This window comes from Schistocerca gregaria, chromosome 1 (assembly GCF_023897955.1).
Source record: "Schistocerca gregaria isolate iqSchGreg1 chromosome 1, iqSchGreg1.2, whole genome shotgun sequence".
NCBI classification, from domain to species: Eukaryota; Metazoa; Arthropoda; class Insecta; order Orthoptera; family Acrididae; genus Schistocerca; species Schistocerca gregaria.
Genome location: NC_064920.1, coordinates 377,553,219 through 377,573,737, shown reverse-complemented (window position 1 = coordinate 377,573,737; position 20,519 = coordinate 377,553,219). Strand labels below are relative to the sequence as shown.

Genomic DNA, 20,519 nt, shown 5'->3' with positions numbered 1-20,519 from the left:
CTGACGGGTTCATAGAGAGCAGCCCCACATCTGCTGCACGTTAATTAATTAAGTAATCCATTGTGTTCTGTAGACCCTACAAGGAGAACCTTCACGAAAATGGAAGAAGCAACTGTGTCATAATTTCTACTCCCACTGAGAGAAATCAATCATTGAAGGAGGCAGCATTGATTTCATTGTATAATCATGTCGGAGTGTGATAATGCCCCCACACCCCTGTGATATCTAGAATAAAGGTTGTTTTAACAGATTGTTACAACTGTTGCTCAATATTTTTTCACACCATATTTAATGTATATTTATTTGTGAAAGCAAGAATTCAAGAAAAGCTTGTAGATAACTGACAGATATGTGACAAGTATTTTGATACATATTATGTAAGTACATCATACATAAATTACGAAAAATACGGAGGGAGGGGGAGCACTTCATAATAACCTTTACCCATTTCTGCCATAGCTATTTTCTGAACACTCCTGTTTCATTTGCATTGCATTTACATTTGCATTTGTGAATATTTTAGATAAAACACACACACCATTTCTGCCACAGCTATTTTCTGAAAAATCTTGTTTCATTTGCATTACTACAACTGTTCATTTTGTGTTTAATTTGAAGGAAGCCCTTGTTAATAGTAAAATTTGTTTTAGTTTTGTTCTTAGTCTGTTGTACTGTTACCCCATTTTTAGATCCTTGTAGTGAGTGCTTTGTCCTCTTTGGTGCAAATATGTATTTCTTTTATGTTATATGCAATCATTTTTTTTAAAGTGAATTGTTGACATGTCACATACTATTGTTAAAATGATCCATGAGCAAAGTGATGAATGAATTTTTTGTGCATAGTTATTTGTTTTCCTTTTTTAATAACTGCCTTGATGATTTTAACAATGCAAATGGAGATGAAATCTCTACTCCCGACTGCCTCAGAATTAGATAGAACTCTCTCCCCCTAACAAAATACTTTAATCCCATGGTTTAACCATGATTTCTACCTATCACACTCAATGTGTGCATTGCTTATAAACAAGCGAATTGGCACAGTATTGTTAGTCTTTGTTACTACTGAATAGCAATTATAAAACATTCATGAGTCACATTTACCTGAAATGAATGGAGACCGAGTTTCTACATGAATCTAGATCTGGGGAAATCGGGTGTCAGGCAGAGATTTGTCAGCCTCCTTAGCTGAGTGGTAACGTGCTTGCCTCCCATGCAGCGGGCCCGGGGTCAATTCCTGGCCGGGTTGGAGATTTTCTCTGCTCGTGGAGTGGGTGTTGTGTTGTACTCATCATCATTTCATCCTCATTACCAGCATGCAAGTCGCCCAATGTGGCGTCAGCTGAAATAAGACTTGCACTCGGCGTCAAACTTCCCTGGATGGGGCCTCCTGGCCAAAAATGCCACATTATCATTTCATTTTCATGAGAGGAAGTAAATAAAAGAAAAGAATATCAGCTTTTATTCACAAATGTGATTTTTATTTAAAGCATGGTGCATTTTGAATCCTTCAGTCCAATCATCAAGTCTGTAACATATTATTTTGTCATTATTTTTGTGTGTAGATGGAGGTCTGCTGGGCATCTTACCTCAAAGAAAATACATTTTTTATAGTCTCTCCTTTATATTTTATAAAAGTAAATCAGTTTAGGCTCCAACAATTACACCTATGGACAATATAGAGCTAAACTCCTTGAGTAAAAGATGTCAACTGATAGTGCTAATGAAGTTGACTCAGAAGGGAAGGGCCTCTGGTACAGCTAACTGATTCAGCACATATTTGATAAGTCACTTATGTATGTCCTAAAATGAAAGTTTTGAAGATTCAGTACCTGAACCATGCCACCCAAACCCATATTTCAGTAAGTCAACCTTACTGTACAGTCAACTCAAAGTTGATGGGGTTGATAGATGGGTCGACAGATGCGTCCGATCCCACGCGTCGGCTTTGACTCGTTATATAAGGGTGTTGTCGTGTGTGACGTCATGACGGCGCAGAGTCTGGTTTGTGAGTGTGGCGTATTTGTAGATGTCATCGTGTTGTGGTTTGTTGCGCTCTCTGGTGGTATGTTCAGTGTTTTTGTTTGTGTGGCGTAATGGGCTCAGTTTGCTTTTGCTGATTATCGAGAAATGTTAGAGTGTCGGCTGTGTTTATAGCGGAATTCGTTTCAGTGAGTTTTAACGATTTTGTGTGAAAGTTAATTTAGTGTTGTTCGCTGTACATCGTGTGGTAATTTTAGTAAAATTAATTGGTTGTTGTTTTTGTTCAGGAATGGAGGAAGTGTTTGATCCTAATTTATGGGATCGGGAGCTGCTGTTGAGCTATATAGGTCAAGGGAAGTGTCTGATTCCAGATGATATTGTCTTTAGTGGTATTTGGGGAGTTTTGTGATGTCGCTTTTTTTCGTCGTTTTGTATGGTGGTGGGTGTCTAAATTTGTTTATATTTAGTTTGCCCCCCCTCCCCACACACACACACAAAAACATCCCATTTTCCGCACTTGTCCCATTAGTGTCATTAGGTGCTTTGTGGAAAATGTGTGTGTGTGTTTTTCGATGTATTTTCGTCCTCATAATGTGAACGTAACAACTTTATATGCGCCGTATTGGAATCGTGGTTTATGGTCCAGAATGAGATTTTCACTCTGCAGCGGAGTGTGCGCTGATATGAAACTTCCTGGCAGATTAAAACTGTGTGCCCGACCGAGACTCGAACTCGGGACCTTTGCCTTTCGCGGGCAGGTGCTCTACAAACTGAGCTACCGAAGCACGACTCACGCCCGGTACTCACAGCTTTACTTCTGCCAGTATCCATCTCCTACCTTCCAAACTTTACAGAAGCTCTTCTGCGAAACATGCAGAACTAGCACTCCTGAAAGAAAGGATACTGTGGAGACATGGCTTAGCCACAGCCTGGGGGATGTTTCCAGAATGAGATTTTCACTCTGCAGCGGAGTGTGCGCTGATATGAAACTTCCTGGCAGATTAAAACTGTGTGCCCGACCGAGACTCGAACTCGGGACCTTTGCCCGCGAAAGGCAAAGGTCCCGAGTTCGAGTCTCGGTCGGGCACACAGTTTTAATCTGCCAGGAAGTTTCGTGGTTTATGGTCGTTTCCGCCATATTTGTGACATCATGGGTCAAAGCTGACGGGCGGGATCAGACGCTTCCGTATTTCCTGATAGATAATTGAAAATTGGGTAGTTTTCATCATCATATATGGGGTCTGCAAATGAATATTCTCCTAGAAATTGAGGAAAGACACTTTTATGACTACCATTTAAATACCTGTAAGGCAAAAAGTGTCACTGGTTTAGCAACCAAGACATCTGGCTGTAGTGCTTCTGGATACCTGGCAGAAATTGCACAACCATGTGGATGCAGTATTTTTAAATATAAACACCAGAGTTTTGGAAGGAAAGATGTAGTTGTGGAAAAATTGGATTCATTAGATTTTATTGGTGCTGTGAGTGTATGTGGTTTGAACGTTTATATAACAATTACCATCCATGTAGTTCTTTGAAGTGGAGTATGGACCTTTAACAGAGTGAGTAATAGAGCTGTAGGGGTGACCGTTGGTGGGGTGGAAATTCCCACTAATTTCTCAGGTTGTAGAGTGAGGACCTGAGCGGCATCGTTAAATGTAACAAACAATATCCAAAATTATGTCATTAATTACTGAAAGTAAAAGTTGTTGCTGCTACTTCTGTGCTGACTGGCACCTGCGTAATTCGGAGAACAATCTGCTGAATCCAATAGCGGACGCTGCTGAGGGTGCTGGATCAGCTTTGAGTGGAAGTTGATGACTCCCTGATGTGGCAGTTTTATTCCCCGTTGGTGAAACGGGCATGGTCTACAGCAGCTTTATTTTTGGAGATGGTGGTGACAATGATGTTGTGTTTTGATTCATATGCCATTTCGGGAAGATCTCGATCCATTTCAGATCACTGCCCAAGTTGTCTGCTCTGGTGGTCTGTGATATCAGATGCCAAGTAGTTCTGCTGAATGCTGAACCTGGCACACTGGTATGCTAGGCCTTCAGACGTGTGCAGCACTGGAGTTTAGGGCAGTTTCCACCATGGACCAGAGATTTTTTGGTAGATCCTCAGTCTGCCCATCAGTGCTGGTTGCTTTGCTGATGTCAGTACTGGATGCAGGATTCCATCAGTTGTAGCTTTGGATCACTGATCATCTTGCAGGACAGCAAATGTAAGACCAACACTAGAATAGTCTCACAAACAAGATGTTATCATACCATAACCATAGAATCAAGTGCGAATGATTTGAATGCCACCAATCCTACTGATCATGTGCCAAATGGTAGTGGTGGAGGAGTCTTTATGTCAACGAGGAAGGGCTTCCACTCTATGACATCATTCATAATGACTAATGACTGAATTTATTCTTCTCTTCCAGAGTTGTCAGTGATCTTCGATTCTTCTATATTTGCTTAGCAAATTTTGTTACAGGGTCTTTATTGTTTACTCGAACTCTTGAGTCATTTTTGCACCCTACCAAGTGTGTAATGTGTAACGTTACGGAATTAGCGAAAGTGATTGGTGACTCCATAGAGTGCTGTGTGCAGAACGACCATATGCATGAAATTAGAAGGAAGGGCAGCGTTGGCCATAATTTTGATGGTTTATTGACAGCAAAATCATTTTTCAATCACATAATGATCATTTTTAGTGCTGTAGTGTACAAATTAAAACTCATAGGCACTGATGTCAATTTATTATCAGTAACCAAAGCTGTGAAACAATCACAATTGTACACTACAGCACTGAAGATGATCATTATGTGACTGAAAATTGATTTTGCTGTCAATAAACCATTAAAATTACAGCCAATGCTCACCTTCCTTCTAATTAACACAAGTGGTTTGGTCTAGAGTGTTCTGGCTACTTTCTGCTAAGTTGCTCACAGTCACTGTTAAGAGTGACAAGGTGGCTGTTTTGCCTGAACCATTAACAGAGTTGGAGTGTTTACTCTTCCAGGCTGGCCGCTGCCTACACTTTTGTGTGGGTGATTGACACTGGCTGTTAGAACTTAGAAAAATATGTACTCCCATGTTCCCTTATGAGTTTTGTTGTGTAACATTTCCATTCACTTCAGTAAAATTCATCCTGAATATTACCCTTTTCTGTCTGTTTGGTTAACTATCTTACACATTTACATTTACTTTGAACATTTTGTTCCTTTGGTCACAAAATATCTTATTGTAGTTCAACATTATTTTTCTGGGTTGCTTCTATTCACATTATACCTAACAGTTAACCAGTATGAATACATTTCAAAGCAATTTCATGAATTGTTGTTCCTTTGCATGATTTACTCTCTTCTTGAGGCAAAAGTAGACTACACAAATAAAAGCTAGTATTACCATAACACTAACGGTTGATAACTCTCTTTGCTATATCTGTCTTATTATTGTAACAATTGACTGATACTGTCTCTGGCAAAACACAGAATATAATTAGTGACTGCCAGTACCCTGAAAATGTAGCTGCAGCATTGATACTCCTTTTTTGGAGTTGCTAGTCTCCTATTGGGCGCCTCCCTAGGTGGTGAATTGGGGAATGTTCACCAGATATGGTGGACACCAAAGAAATAAAATATCCGAGCCAGACCGAAACTAGCAAAACAATAACTGCTGCCTTGCAGTTGGGAGTTGGGTCTCCAAAGGTTAAGGGAAGAAAACCCTCAGTAAACATCACCCATCCCCTGGTAGGGGTTGGACACAGGTTTGACAGCCCACTCTGTAAAAAAAAAAAAAAAAAAAAAAAAAAAAAAAAAAAAAAAAAAAAAAAAAAAAAAAAAAAACTGTTACGAAACTTCTACAAAGTAAAGTCGGACGGATGAAGGAAGACAGACCTGGCATGGAAAAGGACAAAGAGGATGGAAGACAAGTACATAAAGGAGGGAAAATTAGGATGAAGAGAAATATGAGGCGTAGATCAGATCTATATATTGGTACTAGGAAAGTGAGATCCCTATATCGACCAGGAGCACTGAAAGTAATGCTGGGTCAAATAATGAGCCTGAAGCAAACTATAATAGCACTACAAGAAATTAGGTGGACAGGGAGTGAAGTTTTAGAAAAGAAATAGGTGAATATATTCTATAGCTGCAGTGAAAGAAATCACCAGCTGAGGACAGGATTTGTTGTTGTTGTTGTTGTTGTTGTTGTGGTGGTGGTGGTGGTGGTGGTGGTGGTCTTCAGTCCTAAGACTGGTTGATGCAACCCTCCATGCTACTCTATCCTGTGCAAGCTTCTTCACCTCCCAGTACCTATTGCAGCTTACATCCTTCTGAATCTACTTAGTGTATTCATCTCTTGGTCTCCCTCTACGATTTTTGCCCTCCACACAGCCCTCCAATGCTAAATTTGTGATCCTTTGATGCCTCAGAACATGTCCTATCAACCGATCCCTTCTTTTTGTCAAGTTGTGCCACAAACTCCTCTTCTCCCCAATTCTATTCAATACCTCCTCATTAGTTAAATGATCTACCCATCTAATCTTCAGCATTATTCTGTAGCACCACATTTCGAAAGCTTCTATTCTCTTCTTATCCAAACTGTTTATCGTCCATGTTTCACTTCCATACATGGCTACACTGCATACAAATACTTTCAGAAACGACTTCCTGACACTCGATGTTATCAAATTTCTCTTCTTCAGAAACGCTTTCCGTGCCATTGCCAGTCTACATTTTATATCCTCTCTACTTCGACCATCATCAGTTATTTTACTCCCTAAATAGCAAAACTCCTTTACTAATTTATGTGTCTCGTTTCCTACTCTAATTCCCTCAGCATTACCTGACTTAATTCGACTACATTCCATTATCCTCGTTTTGCTTTTGTTGATGTTAATCTTATAACCTCCTTACAAGACACTATCCATTCCGTTCAACTGCTCTTCCAAGTCCTTTGCTGTCTCTGACAGAATTACAATGTCATCAGCGATCCTCAAAGTTTTTATTTCTTCTCCATGGATTTTAATTCCTACTCCAAATTTTTCCTTTGTTTCCTTTACTGCTTGCTCAATATATAGATTGAATAACATCAGGGATAGGCTACAACCCTGTCTTACTCCCTTCCCAACCACTACTCCCCTTTCATGTCCCTCAACTATTACAACTGCCATCTGGTTTCTGTACAAATTGTAAATAGCCTTTCGCTCCCTGTATTTTACCCCTGCCACCTTCAGAATTTGATAGAGAGTATTCCAGTTAACATTGTCAAAAGGTTTCTCTAAGTCTACAAATGCTAGAAACGTAGGTTTGCCTTTTCTTAATCTTTCTTCTAAGATAAGTCGTAAGGTTAGTATTGCCTCACGTGTTCCAAAATTTCTACGGAATACAAATTGATCTTTCCCGATGTCCGCTTCTATCAGTTTTACCATTCGTCTGTAAAGAATTTGCGTTAGTATTTTGCAGCTGTGATTTATTAAACTGATAGTTCGGTAATTTTCACATCTGTCAACACCTGCTTTCTTTGCGATTGGAATTATTATATTCTTCTTGAAGTCTGAGGGTATTTCGCCTGTCTCATACATTTTGCTCACCAGATGGTAGAGTTTTGTCATGACTGACTTTCCCATGGCTGTCAGTAGTTCTAAAGGAACGTTGCCTACTCCCGGGGCCTTGTTTCGATTCAGGTCTTTCAATGCTCTGTCAAACTCTTCACGCAGTATCATATCTCCCATTTCATCTTCATCTACTTCCTCTTCCATTTCCGTAATATTGTCCTCAAGTACATTGCCCTTGTATAGGCCCTCTATATACTCCTTCCACCTTTCTGCTTTCCCTTCTTTGCTTAGAACTGGGTTTCCATCTGAGCTCTTGATATTCATACAAGTGGTTCTCTTCTCTCCAAAGGTCTCTTTAATTTTCCTGTAGGCAGTATCTATCTTACCCCTCGTGAGATAAGCCTCTACATCCTTACATTTGCCCTCTAGCCATCCCTGCTTAGCCGTTTTGCGCTTTCTGTCGACCTCATTTTTGAGATGTTTGTATTCCTTTTTGCCTGCTTCATTTACTGCATTTTTATATTTTCTCCTTTCATCAATTAAATTCAATATTTCTTCTGTTACCCAAGGATTTCTATTGGCCCTCGTCTTTTTACCTACTTTATCGTCTGCTGCCTTCACTACTTCATCCCTCAAAGCTACCCATTCTTCTTCTACTGTATTTTTTCCCCTCATTCCTGTCAATTATTCCCTTGTGCTCTCCCTGAAACTCTGCACAACCTCTGGTTCTTTCAGTTTATCCAGGTCCCATCTCCTTAAATTCCCACCTTTTTGTAGTTTCTTCAGTTTTAATCTACAGTTCATAACCAATAGATTGTGGGCAGAGTCCACATCTGCCCGTGGAAATGTCTTACAATTTAAGACCTGGTTCCTAAATCTCTGTCTTAGATACCTTTTAGTATCTCCAGGATTCTTCCATCTATACAATCTTCTTTTATGATTCTTGAACCAAGTGTTAGCTACGATTAAGTTATGCTGTGTGCGAAATTCTACCAGTCGGCTTCTTCTTTCATTTCTTAGCCCCAATCCATATTCTTCTACTATGTTTCCTTCTCTTCCTTTTCCTACTGTTGAATTCCAGTCACCCATGACTATTAAATTTTCATCTCCCTTCACTACCTGAATAATTTCTTTTATCTCATCATACATTTCATCAATTTCTTCATCATCTGCAGGGCTAGTTGGCATATAAACTTGTACTATTGTAGTAGGTGTGGGCTTTGTGTCTACCTTGGTCACAATAATGCGTTCACTATACTGTTTGTAGTAGCTTACCCTCATTCCTATTTTTTTATTCATTATTATACCTACTCCTGCATTACCCCTATTTGATTTTGTATTTATAACCCTGTATTCACCTGACCAAAAGTCTTGTTCCTCCTGCCACTGAACTTCACTAATTCCCGCTATATCTAACTTTAACCTATCAATTTCCCTTTTTAAATTTTCTAACCTACCTGCCCGAATAAGGGATCTGACATTCCATGCTCCGATCCGTAGAACGCCAGTTTTCTTTCTCCTGATAACTACATCCTCTTGAGTAGAGATCCGAATGGGGGACTATTTTACCTCCGGAATATTTTACCCAAGAGGATGTCATCATCATTTAATCATACAGCAAACCTGCATGCCCTCTGGAAAAATTACGGCTGTAGCTTTCCCTTGCTCTCAGCCGTTCGCAGTACCTGCACATCAAGGCCGTTTTGGTTAATGTTACAAGGTCAGATCAGTTAATCATCCAGACTGTTGCCCCTGCAACTATTGAAAATGCTGCTGCCCCTCTTCAGGAACCACTCGTTTGGCTGGCCTCTCGACAGATAGCCCTCCGTTGTGGTTGCACCTAGGGTACGGCCATCTGTATTGCTGAGGCACGCAAGCCTCCCCACCAATGGCAAGGTCCATGGTTCATGGGAGGGGGGGGGGGGGGGGCTGTGGGAAGGATTTGTTGTACACCATCAATTACAGCATTTGATAATAGGGTTTACATCCACTAGTCCAAGATTATCAACACTCAGGATAAAGGGGGAATTCTTTAACTACTCCATAATTAATGCCCATGCACCAACAGAAGAATCTGAAGAAGAAGAGAAAGACGTATTTTATGAATCTTTGGAAAGAGTATATGATGAGTGCCCAGGGCATGATATTAAAATAATAGCTGGAGACCTAACGTTCAGGTGGGGAAAGAACAGATTTTTAAACCAATAATTGGCCCCCACAGCAGACAGGCAACAAGTAATGAGAACGGAACAAGGCTTATACTGTTCATAGCATCTACAAAATATGGTAATAGGATCAACACTGTTTCCACATAAAGACATACATAAGGAAACATGTAACTCACAGGATGGAAACACAGTAAACCAGATCAACCATGTGTTGATAGATCTGAGACACAAATCAGACCTATTGGATGTGAGGAGTCTCAGAGGCTCAAACATAGATGCAGATCACACGGGTGAGGGGCAAGAATATCTAACACAGCAAAAGAGACCGACTGAGGGCACAAAAATATAATATAACAACTTTAGAATCAGTGGAAGTAAGAGAACAGTATCAGGAGAAGATAACTCGGATTCTGGAAAACGCTGGAGAATATAACACTATTGAAGATCAGTGGGAAGCAATACAAATGACAGTGGAGACATCGGCAAGAGAGATACTTGGAATTGGGACAAGACAAGTAAGACCGTCATGGTTTAATACTGGATACGAAATAGTAACTGAAGAAAAGAACAAAGCATATGGAAGGACACTCCGATCACACTGTACGAGGAGGATAGTAGAAGAATACAAAGAAAAACGGAGGAATGAAAAGAGGACTCACCAAAGAAAAAAAGAGATAATGGATGAAAGGAAGTGTCAAAGAAATGGAGCTCATGAGAAGCAAAAATTAAATAAGAAAATTCTATTGATAGGTGACTGTGGCATGGAAGCCTTTTGGTAGCAAAACAAGCTTAATAAAAGAAGAGACAGGGAATATAATAAGTGAAGCGAAGGGAATATGCAAAGATGGCGCAGGTATTTTGATAGTCTCCTCAACCCTAGAATAACTATACCAGAGAACCCAACAGACATGAATGGGAAAGAGGGCCCAGACAACAACACTACCCTACAAAATATAGAAGAAGTGAAAACTGCCATGAAGAAATTGAAAAACAGCAAGGCGGCAGGGACAGATGGTATTCCAGCAGAACTGTTTAAGCAAGGAGGCAGAGAGCTGGAACAAAGCCTTCCGAAAATGGTCACCAGAATATGGGAAGAGGAGGAAATGCCCCGACAATGGAAAGAGGGTATCATATGTCCCATATATAAGAAAGGAGATAAGATGGAGTGTGGCAATTACAGAGGGCTTACACTACTTAATTTGGGATATAAAATACTCTCTACTATACTATTCGACAGAATACTCCCGATCATACAGAGGGAGACGGGGCCGTACCAATGCGGATTCCTTCCTGGGAAGTCAACTATAGATTAAATATTCACCTTAAGACAAATCCTGGAAAAAACAAATGAATACGGAGTTGGCACGCATCACCTTTTTATAGATTTTGCCCATCTGCTTGATGACCCTTCTTGAAGACTGGGACTACCTGTGCTCTTTTCCAATCATTTGGAACCTTCCGTTCCTCTAGAGACTTGCGGTGCACAGCTGTTAGAATGGGGGCAAGATCTTTCGCGTACTCTGTGTAGAATCGAATTGGTATTCCATCAGGTCCATTGGACTTTCCTCTTTTGAGTGATACCAGTTGCTTTTCTACTCCTTGGACACTTATTTCGATGTCAGCCATTTTTTCATTTGTGCGAGGATTTAGAGAAGGAACAGCAGTGCAGTCTTCCTCTGTGAAACAGCTCTGAAAAAAGGTGTTTAGTATTTCAGCTTTACATGTGTCATACTCTGTTTCAATGCCATCATCATCCCGTAGTGTCTGGATATGCTGTTTCGAGCCACTTACTGATTTAACGTAAGACCAGAAGTTCCTAGGATTTTGTGTCAAGTTGGTAAATATAATTTTACTTTCGAATTCACTGAACACTTCACGCATAGTCCTCCTTATGCTAACTTTGACATCGTTTAGCTTCTGTTTGCCTGAGAGGTTTTGGCTGCGTTTAAACTTACAGTGAAGCTCTGTTTGCTTTCGCAGTAGTTTCCTAACTTTGTTGTTGAACCACAGTGGGTTTTTCCCATCCCTCACAGTTTTACTCGGCACGTACCTGTCTAAAACACATTTTATGATTGCCTTGAACTTTTTCCATAAACACTCAACATTGTCAGTGTAAGAACAGAAATTTTTGTTTTGATCTGTTAGGTAGTCTGAAATCTGCCTTCTATTACTCTTGCTAAACAGATAAACCTTCCTCCCTTTTTTATATTCCTATTTACTTCCATATTCATGGATGCTGCAACGGCCTTATGATCACAGATTCCCTGCTCTGCACTTACAGAGTCGAAAAGTTCGGGTCTGTTTGTTACCAGTAGGTCCAAGATGTTATTTCCACAAGTCGGTTCTCTGTTTAATTGCACGAGGTAATTTTCGGATAGTGCACTCAATATAATGTCACTCGATGCTCTGTCCCTACTACCTGCCCTAAACATCTGAGTGTCCCAGTCTATATCTGGTAAATTGAAATCTCCACCTAAGACTATAACATGCTGAGAAAATTGATATGAAATGTATTCCAGATTTTCTCTCAGTTGTTCTGCCACTAATGCTGCTGAGTCGGGAGGTCGGTAAAAGGAGCCAATTATTAACCTAGCTCTGTTGTTGAGTTTAACCGTCACCCATAATAATTCACAGGAACTGTCCACTTCTACTTCAATACAGGATAAACTACTACTAACAGCGACAAACACGCCACCACCGGGTACATGCAATCTATCCTTTCTAAACACTGTCTGTGCCTTTGTAAAAATTTCAGCAGAATTTATCTGTGGCTTCAGCCAGTTTTCCATACCTATAACAATTTCACCTTTGGTGCTTTCTATCAGCGCTTGAAGGTCCGGTACTTTATCAATGCGGCTTTGACAGTTTACAATTACAACACCGACTGCTGCTTGGTCCCCGCATGTCCTGACTTTGCCCTGCACCCTTTGAGGCCCTTTCTGTACTTGCCCAAGGCCATCTAACCTAAAAAACTGCCCAGTCCATGCCACACAACCCCTGCTACCTGTGTAGCCGCCTGCTGTGTGTAGTGGACGCCTGGCTTGTCAGAACCCGAAACCCCACCACTCTATGGCACAAGTCGAGGAATCTGCAGCCCACACAGTCGCAGAACCGTCTCAGCCTGACTCAGACCCTCCACTCGGCTCTGTACCAAAGGTCTGCAGTCAGTCCTGTCAACGATGCTGCAGATGGTGAGCTCTGGTGTCATCCCGCTAGCAAGACTGGCAGTCTTCACCAAATCAGATAGCTGCCAGAAGCCAGGGAGGATTTCCTCCAGTCTACAGCGACACACATCATTGGTGCCGACATGAGTGACCACCTGCAGATGGATGCGGAACCCTTCATAGCATCCGGAAGGACCCTTTCCACATCTGGAATGACTCCCCCTGGTATGCACACAGAATGCACATTGGTTTTCTTCCCCTCTCTTGCTGCCATATCCCTAAGGGATCCCATTACATGCCTGACGTTGGAGCTCCTAACTATCAGTAAGCCCACCCTCTGTGACCGCTCGGACCATGCAGACTGAGGGGCAACCCCTGGAACAGGACAAGCAGCCATGTCCGGCTGAAGATCAGTACCAGCCGGAGACAGAGCCTGAAACCAGTTCATCAGAGAAACTGAAGAGGCCTTCCGTTCAGCCCTCCAGAATGTCTTTCGCCGCCTGCCACACCTCGAGACGACCTCCCACTCTACCACAGGTGAGGGGTCAGCCTCAATGTGGGCAGTATCCCGGGTAGCCACAGCCATAGTCTGATCGGGGGATGCATGGGGCGAGCTGGCCGTCCCCAACAAACCCCCATCCGGACCCCCACAGTGATGCCCAGTGGCAACAGCCTCAAGCTGTGTGACCGAAGCCAACACTGCCTGAAGCTGGAAGCGAAGGGATGCCAACTCAGCCCTCATCCGAACACAGCAGTCGCAGTCCCTATCCATGCTAAAAACTGTTGTGCAAAGAACGTCTGAACTAATCTACAGAGAGCACAAACAATTCGACACAAAATTTAAACGGTTCTTAAAATACAAGATTGCCTGGTAAATTCAGTAATACTGCTACTTGCGCACTGCTGACACACTGCTCGGCGGCAGTCCGATTTTACACTATTCAGGTAGTAAAGTTCGATGCTACAACTCTCAAATACTATAATACGCCTGAAATTTATGAATTAAACAATGCAAGTACCCAAAAACACGCAAAGAAATTAAGAGTTAAACTATGTAACAAATAAGTGAGCTAAGAGTATACGACTTGCTGCTGGCAGCAGCTTATCCAACGGCAGCAGGGAGGCAGTAGCATGCCACAGTGTCGATACATAATCACAACACAGTTCAATTGAAATGTTTCTTAATTTAAAGTATTGTAATCATTTGGAATTCATTAAATTTTATTAAAGTTCTTCAGTTTCACTGATGTCAGGGCACATATTTTCGCGCATAGCATGTGCTGTAGTAATTCGAAAATTTCTGTGCTAATTCTAGAACCACTCAGCCTTCTACCGTCTCAAATACATGATATTCTAGATACGAGTGTGTGGTGGTAAAATCCTACCTACTGCATGTCACATGTTTGTGTGTGCAGGTTTAAAATCAGTAGCGGGAAGAAAGTAAACGCGGTGGTTGAATGGCACCGGCAAGTGCCTGTTTGACAATCCATAATCGTGTTAGTGAGTGTGTGTGGAAGAACCATGGAATCTATATGCAGCTTTGTCCTTGTTGTGTTACTGGCTATTGTTATGTGAAACAAGAAAGGTTGAAAAAGTACTCATAGAGACTCTTGACTCAGCCTTGTTAGAGGCAAGACTTTTTTCAATCTCCTTTTCTGAAAGTCATGGTAAGTAAGCAGACTTTCTTTCGAATGTAAATCAATTTGTTTCTAACATACAACTGTATGAGAGACTTGCTAAAGTTACATATTATGTTGAAAGTGAGAATTTTTATTGTGCTTGAAAGTCAAATACATCATTGATTGACGAAACATAAAGTTTGTATGGCTACTTATTTCACCAGTAGAAAGAAGCTTGAAAGCTCCTGTACCTAGTGTTATTTGATGGAGAAGAAGTCAAGAGTGTTTCCAGCAGCTGGCTATCCAGTAAAGAAGAGTGGCTTCAAACCCCAAGTAAATCATCTCGTAAAGAAGTGGAATGTGGTGTGAGGAAATAAATCAGTATAACCCAGAGCCACACTCACACTTTAAGTCGTCAAAACATTAGAGTGCATGACTGTAGCATGAAACAACACAAAGAGTGCTTACACGATTTTACTTCTGGGCTATCGAACCGTGAACTGCAAATTTTCAGTGACGTCCGACTACTTATAGGCAGGTGTAGGAACAAACTGTTATATGTAAATTACATTTTGTTTTGAAAATTGACTAGGCTGGGTGTCACTGTTTTGGATGAACTACAAGAACTAATGTGATTTCTGCTTATAGAAAATGGTGCTGATCAGAAATGTAGTAGAAAGTACAGGAAAGTTAATGTATCAAAAGTAGATAGAGTTAGAAATTTAATAGTGGTTATGATGAAGTCTGTGATAAAAAATGGGGTTGCTGAATTTGTATGCTAATTATCTCTTCAGTTAAATAGTTTCTAATAATTAAAAGACCTTTACATGTAAGTTGGAATGCTTAGCTTTCTGTTGGTGTTGGTGATTAAATGAAATTATGAAGATTATCTTACAAAATTTTACACAGATTATACTATAGTTATCTTTAATTATCTTTAGTGAAATTAAACCTAAATAAGAACAAGAAATTTTCATGTAAGTGTTCCCATGCTGACAGATAAATATATTAAAGAAAAGTCAAAATTAGCAAAATAATAATAATGGTTATTTGTGGGAGCGCAAAAAGATAACAGACAGGAAGAACCCACCATGCTGTGGTGCAGCTTGTACACTCATAAATTTTTGAATTCTAAGCTGCAACATCAGGTAAGAACATACCCCAGTAATTATGATGACTGTTGACATAATGCCTTAGCATCTTTCCTGCTGCCCTGTGAGCCTTTTCTGTTTGCTATTTGCTTCTGGGTCCAACGTGCTCATTCTTAATGTATGAATTTGTAACAAATGGCGAAGTTGCTTAATCGCCTGTGACATGAAGTTAGTTCAAAATGACTCTAAGCACTGTGGGACTTAACATCTGAGGTCATCAGTCCCCTAGGACATAGAACTACTTAAACCTAACTAACCTAAGGACATCACACACAGGATTCGAACCTCCAACCGTAGCGGTCGTGCGGTTCCAGACTGAAGCGCCTTGAACCGCTCGGCCACACCGGCCAGCCATGAGTTAGTACCTTCATCCATAATCTCTGGAGTACCAAACTTAAACAGGCAATTATTAACCGTGGCATATGCCTCTGTGTTGGCTTGTTGGTTTGGGTTAGCTATCATTTCTATGCATTGTGAAAAGTGGTCAGTTATCATTAGCACATAATGATTCCTTTCCGGTGTCTGCCCAAATAGCCCCAGGGTGTCCATACTGATCATCTGAAATGATTTACGAGTCTTTGGTGATTTCTGGCATAGAATATGCTGACGACTTCATTTGGTTTGTTATGTGCATGGTACATAGTTCTTTACACGCTACTCTATGTCCTGTTTACATGTTTGCCACAAATATTATTTGACAACTTGTTATTCATGTTGTTATACACTCTCCATGTCTTGCTAACATATTGTCATGTGCCTACTTTAATACTTCGTTTTGCAAAGTAGCTAGTATCAAGATGTGAGGTCCAAGTTTCATTTGCTTACACAACACTCCATTGTGTGCAATGAGTTGTAGTTGTGCAATAGATGACTTGTCATCTTCATCGGCTGCTTGCGCCATCTGCCATTCTGTAGAGTGTCCATAAAAAGAATGTCCCATAAATTTTAACAGTATCACTCACAAGTGATATAGAGTGTTGGTTCAAGATCACAATTAAAGAGTAACTCAAACAGTTTTAGTTAAGTGCATGTGTGAGTACTGCTTCATTGTTTTCCCACTTGCAGTGCCAAATGTGCCACATCCAGAAAATGTTTTTGTTTTAAAATATCCTAGCTGTACTTATTTGCAGATATTTCCATCATCGACACACTCAAATCATTTTTGATCGTTAACACATCAACTGGCCACTCTCTCTTTTTTTACTATCTGTGTCTGAGCTCAGCCTTTTGATATGAAATATCCCTGTCCCTCTCCCCCGGTCTTCCTGAATTTGATACCATTACAGGCTATGACTGTCTTATGTTCTATGAAGATTGCTGTGATTATGCTTTTTTTAATCATTGTCCTGGCTCATTTAGATTTTAACAAAAGTTTTCTGGATTGTTCCAGTTTTTTGCTACCAATGAGCTCCTCTGTTTTTGGTAATGGTTTCTAAACTATGTATGCAATTGGTATGCAATTGAGTCATGCAACTTGCTGAACTTGCATTGTAAAGTGACAAACACGTTAATCAGAATATTAAATATGTGTGTCAAAGGGAAAATGCTCTTGAGAAAACTATAAAATTACACAGACACATAATGATTTTGCAAGTACTTAACTTCTAAGTAGTCAATAGATACACATAAACTAACATCCTAACTTTTGGAACTTTTAGTTTCTTCCACGGGGAGGAAAAGAGGGATCAATTAGAGAAGGTTAGAAAGGAGGGAAGTCATTCAGATTTCATCCTTATTCTACATTTGTTATCATATTACTATTTACATTATCTAACATTATGCTATTATTAGATACATATTACTGATGACGTATTCTCTCTTCACATAGGCCTACATAGTTTTCTCTTAAGATGGGATGCTGTATGATTTGGACACTTCTTTCGCTCTACTGCATGCTGTGTTCCTTTTTTTACCTGGAATCTTAAATTAGGCAAGCTACTGTTCTCAAAAGGTGGAATTTTGTTTTTATGTCCTTGTGTTTGAACATGCAAAGCCAGTCTTTATAGTTTAAATGTGAATGACATTAACAGTTATACTGATGAAATATTGTATTATAATATTTATTCTGCAGGTTGTATCCACTGATGAAGAAAAGGATTACTGCAACAATGAGTGTGAAGTTGATGGCAAAGGAAATTCAGGGATTGAAGACAGAAGTGATCGCAAATACATTGAAGAGGAAGAAGAAGAAGAAGAAGAAGAAGAAGAAGAAGCCGAAGAAGATAATTTGTTGGACCCTTTCATCACCCATTTTAATTTTGAACTTGATTCTTCATTACTTGGGGCAGTTACAGAAGAGCCACCACATGTAATAAGATCACATGTTAAGTGGCCAGTTCTTGGAAATTTAACAGTTACCCTACCATGTTCTATTGAAACAAGCACCAGTGATAAATTTGGGGAAGGAAAAATATCTATTAGTGAACAGAAAACTTTTGCTAAACAAGGAACAGTGCCTAAAATTGTCGAAGGTCCAGGCTGGCCAAAATTTTATGTGAAGTCTCAAATTCAGAACAACCTGACAAAAGCCAATTACTGTAATTTGAAGACAGATGAAACTAAAGAAATCATTTCCCTCACTCCATTGCAACGTGAATTGTTCTCAGTAATTTTCAAGTATCAAGATCTATATTTTCCAGAAAGAACGTTTAATAACTGTGAACAGATTAAATTTGTGTATTGTCTACATGCCATTAATCACATCCTGAAAACACGACTAAAAATTGTGCATCACAATGCAAAACTTTTAAAGAAACAAGAAGTACCTGATGAGTTCAGGGATCAAGGCTTAGTAAGGCCAAAAGTTTTAATAATTGTCCCCTTTAGACATTCAGCTTACAGGTAAATTTTGGCCATTTATTCAATTCTTTGATAATATTTGTTTGTTACCATTTTAGTAACTCTGTGTAAAATGACTGCTTGTGGTTCATTACTTACATTCTTCTTTGAATAGACTCATTGCCTGTAAACCTGTAGACCATATTCACATTGTGTGTGTGTGTGTGTGTGTGTGTGTGTGTGTGTGTGTGTGTGTCTGTCTCCGTTCTCAGGATAGTCTTTCCTTGCACCAGGCTAATAATGTCTTTTATTAGGTTAGTTGGGCTGGAAAAGATGTGATGAACATGTAGATGAAGGATTGCAAGAAAGAAAGGGGGGAGAGCAAAGGAAGGGACAAGCTAAGTCATCAAAGAGAGCAGGTAGGTAGTAGCATGTCGTGGACACTGTAAAGGGTGTTGGGTACAGGATAATGTTCAGTATTAAACACTGAGAGTGCAATGTGGAGAAAGATACTTCGACGTATAGACTTGATTATTTATGAATTAACTTAAGTCAGAGGGAAAGAGTAATGTAGCAAAGAGTGAGAAAGTTGACTGGCTGTGGGGCAGAAGCACAGTTGTAGTTAATTGAAGGACAGGGAATATCAGAAACTTGGGTACAAGAACTACAGTACCAAAGGGTGTATTGGAAGGAGAGATCCCACCTATTCAATCAGAGAAACTACAGTGTAGGTAAAGTGATGCAGTCCCTATGTAATCCTAATACACTGAGGTGGTAAATGTCATGGGATATTAGTATGTACATATACAGATGGTATCATTTACACAAGGTATAAAAGGGCAGTGCACAGGAATTAACACTTTGAACACGGAATAGTAGTCGGGGCTAGGCGCATGGGGCAATCCATTTCAGAAGCTGTTAGGGAATTCAGTATTCCGAGATCCATAGTGTCAAGACTGTGTCGAGAATACCAGGTTTTAGGCATCACCTTTCACCATGAACAACACAGTCTTCAATTAGCGATCAAGAGCTGCGGTATTTGCATAGAGTTGTCATTGCTACTACACAAACACACTGCATCAAATAACTGCAGAAATCAATGTGAGACATACAGCAAATTTATCTTTTAGGACAGTGGTGAAATGTGGCATAATAGGGTATGGTAGCAGATGACCAACATGATTTTTGCTAATAGCATGGCATTGCCTGCAGCACTTCTCCTGGGTTCAAGCATATGGGTTGGACATTAGATGACCGGAAAACTTTGGCCTGGTCAGATGTGTAACAATTTTAGTTGGTAAGAGCTAATGGCAGAGTTCAAGAGTGGTGCAGGCCCCATGAAGACATGAACTCAAGTTGTCAACTAGGCACTGTGCAAGGTGGTGGTGGCTCTATAACAGTGTAGGATGTTTGCATGGAATGGACGGGCTATTGTGGTCCAAGAACCAATCATTTGGCTACTTGGAGACCTTTTGTGTTCACTAATGGACTTCATGTACCCAAACAACAAAGAAATTTTTATGGATGATAGTGCATCATGTGGACAGTTCTAGGGGTAACGGGGCTGATTACTTCTGCAGGAGACTACCAACGACTTATTGATTCCATACCATGTTGTGTTGCTGCACTACTCTAGACAAAAGAAAGTCCGAAGCAATATTAGGAGGTGTCCTATGACTTTTGTGACCTCCGTGTAAAATGAACCTGAAAACATGTAAAAGGACTAAACAATGAGAAGGGATTCATTACAAAGTTAAAATTCCATTATTTTATAGAACTTTTGGTTTGGCCATAATCTCAGTAATGTTGTAGGCGATAGCCAAAAGAATTTAATTACTTTTATTTGTGATAAAACTGTTATCTTGTAGGTTTAAGACTCTGCAGTTTTGTGCAAAGTGTACCTTCAGTTTATATTGTAGTTCCTACACAATTTCTGACTTAATTTGAAGAGTTTCTGGGTTTGTAACTTTTGTTCTGCAGTGAACAATCCCCACCATGCGAAATATGCTCTTTTTCACTAGATTTTGATTCATTTATTGTTTTTCAGTGTGAAAAATCTTCTGCCTAGCTACTATAAAATGGGCCAAGTTTGGGTGCTTTATCTTTTTA

General features: G+C 40.1%; 1 protein-coding gene across 2 annotated transcripts in view; it reads left to right on the top strand.

Moving 5' to 3' along the window:
• LOC126347880 (U3 small nucleolar RNA-associated protein 25 homolog) overlaps nucleotides 1-20,519 on the top strand; it is a 60,972-nt gene that overhangs the window by 1,010 nt on the left and 39,443 nt on the right. For both annotated transcript variants that reach the window (XR_007565171.1, XM_050002309.1), the window contains exon 2: nucleotides 17,704-18,473. Coding sequence is in view for 1 of the 2 variants with exons in the window: in XM_050002309.1 (XP_049858266.1) it covers nucleotides 17,704-18,473 (770 nt within the window). In the remaining variant the exon portion in view is untranslated. The remainder of the gene's footprint in view (nucleotides 1-17,703; nucleotides 18,474-20,519) is intronic.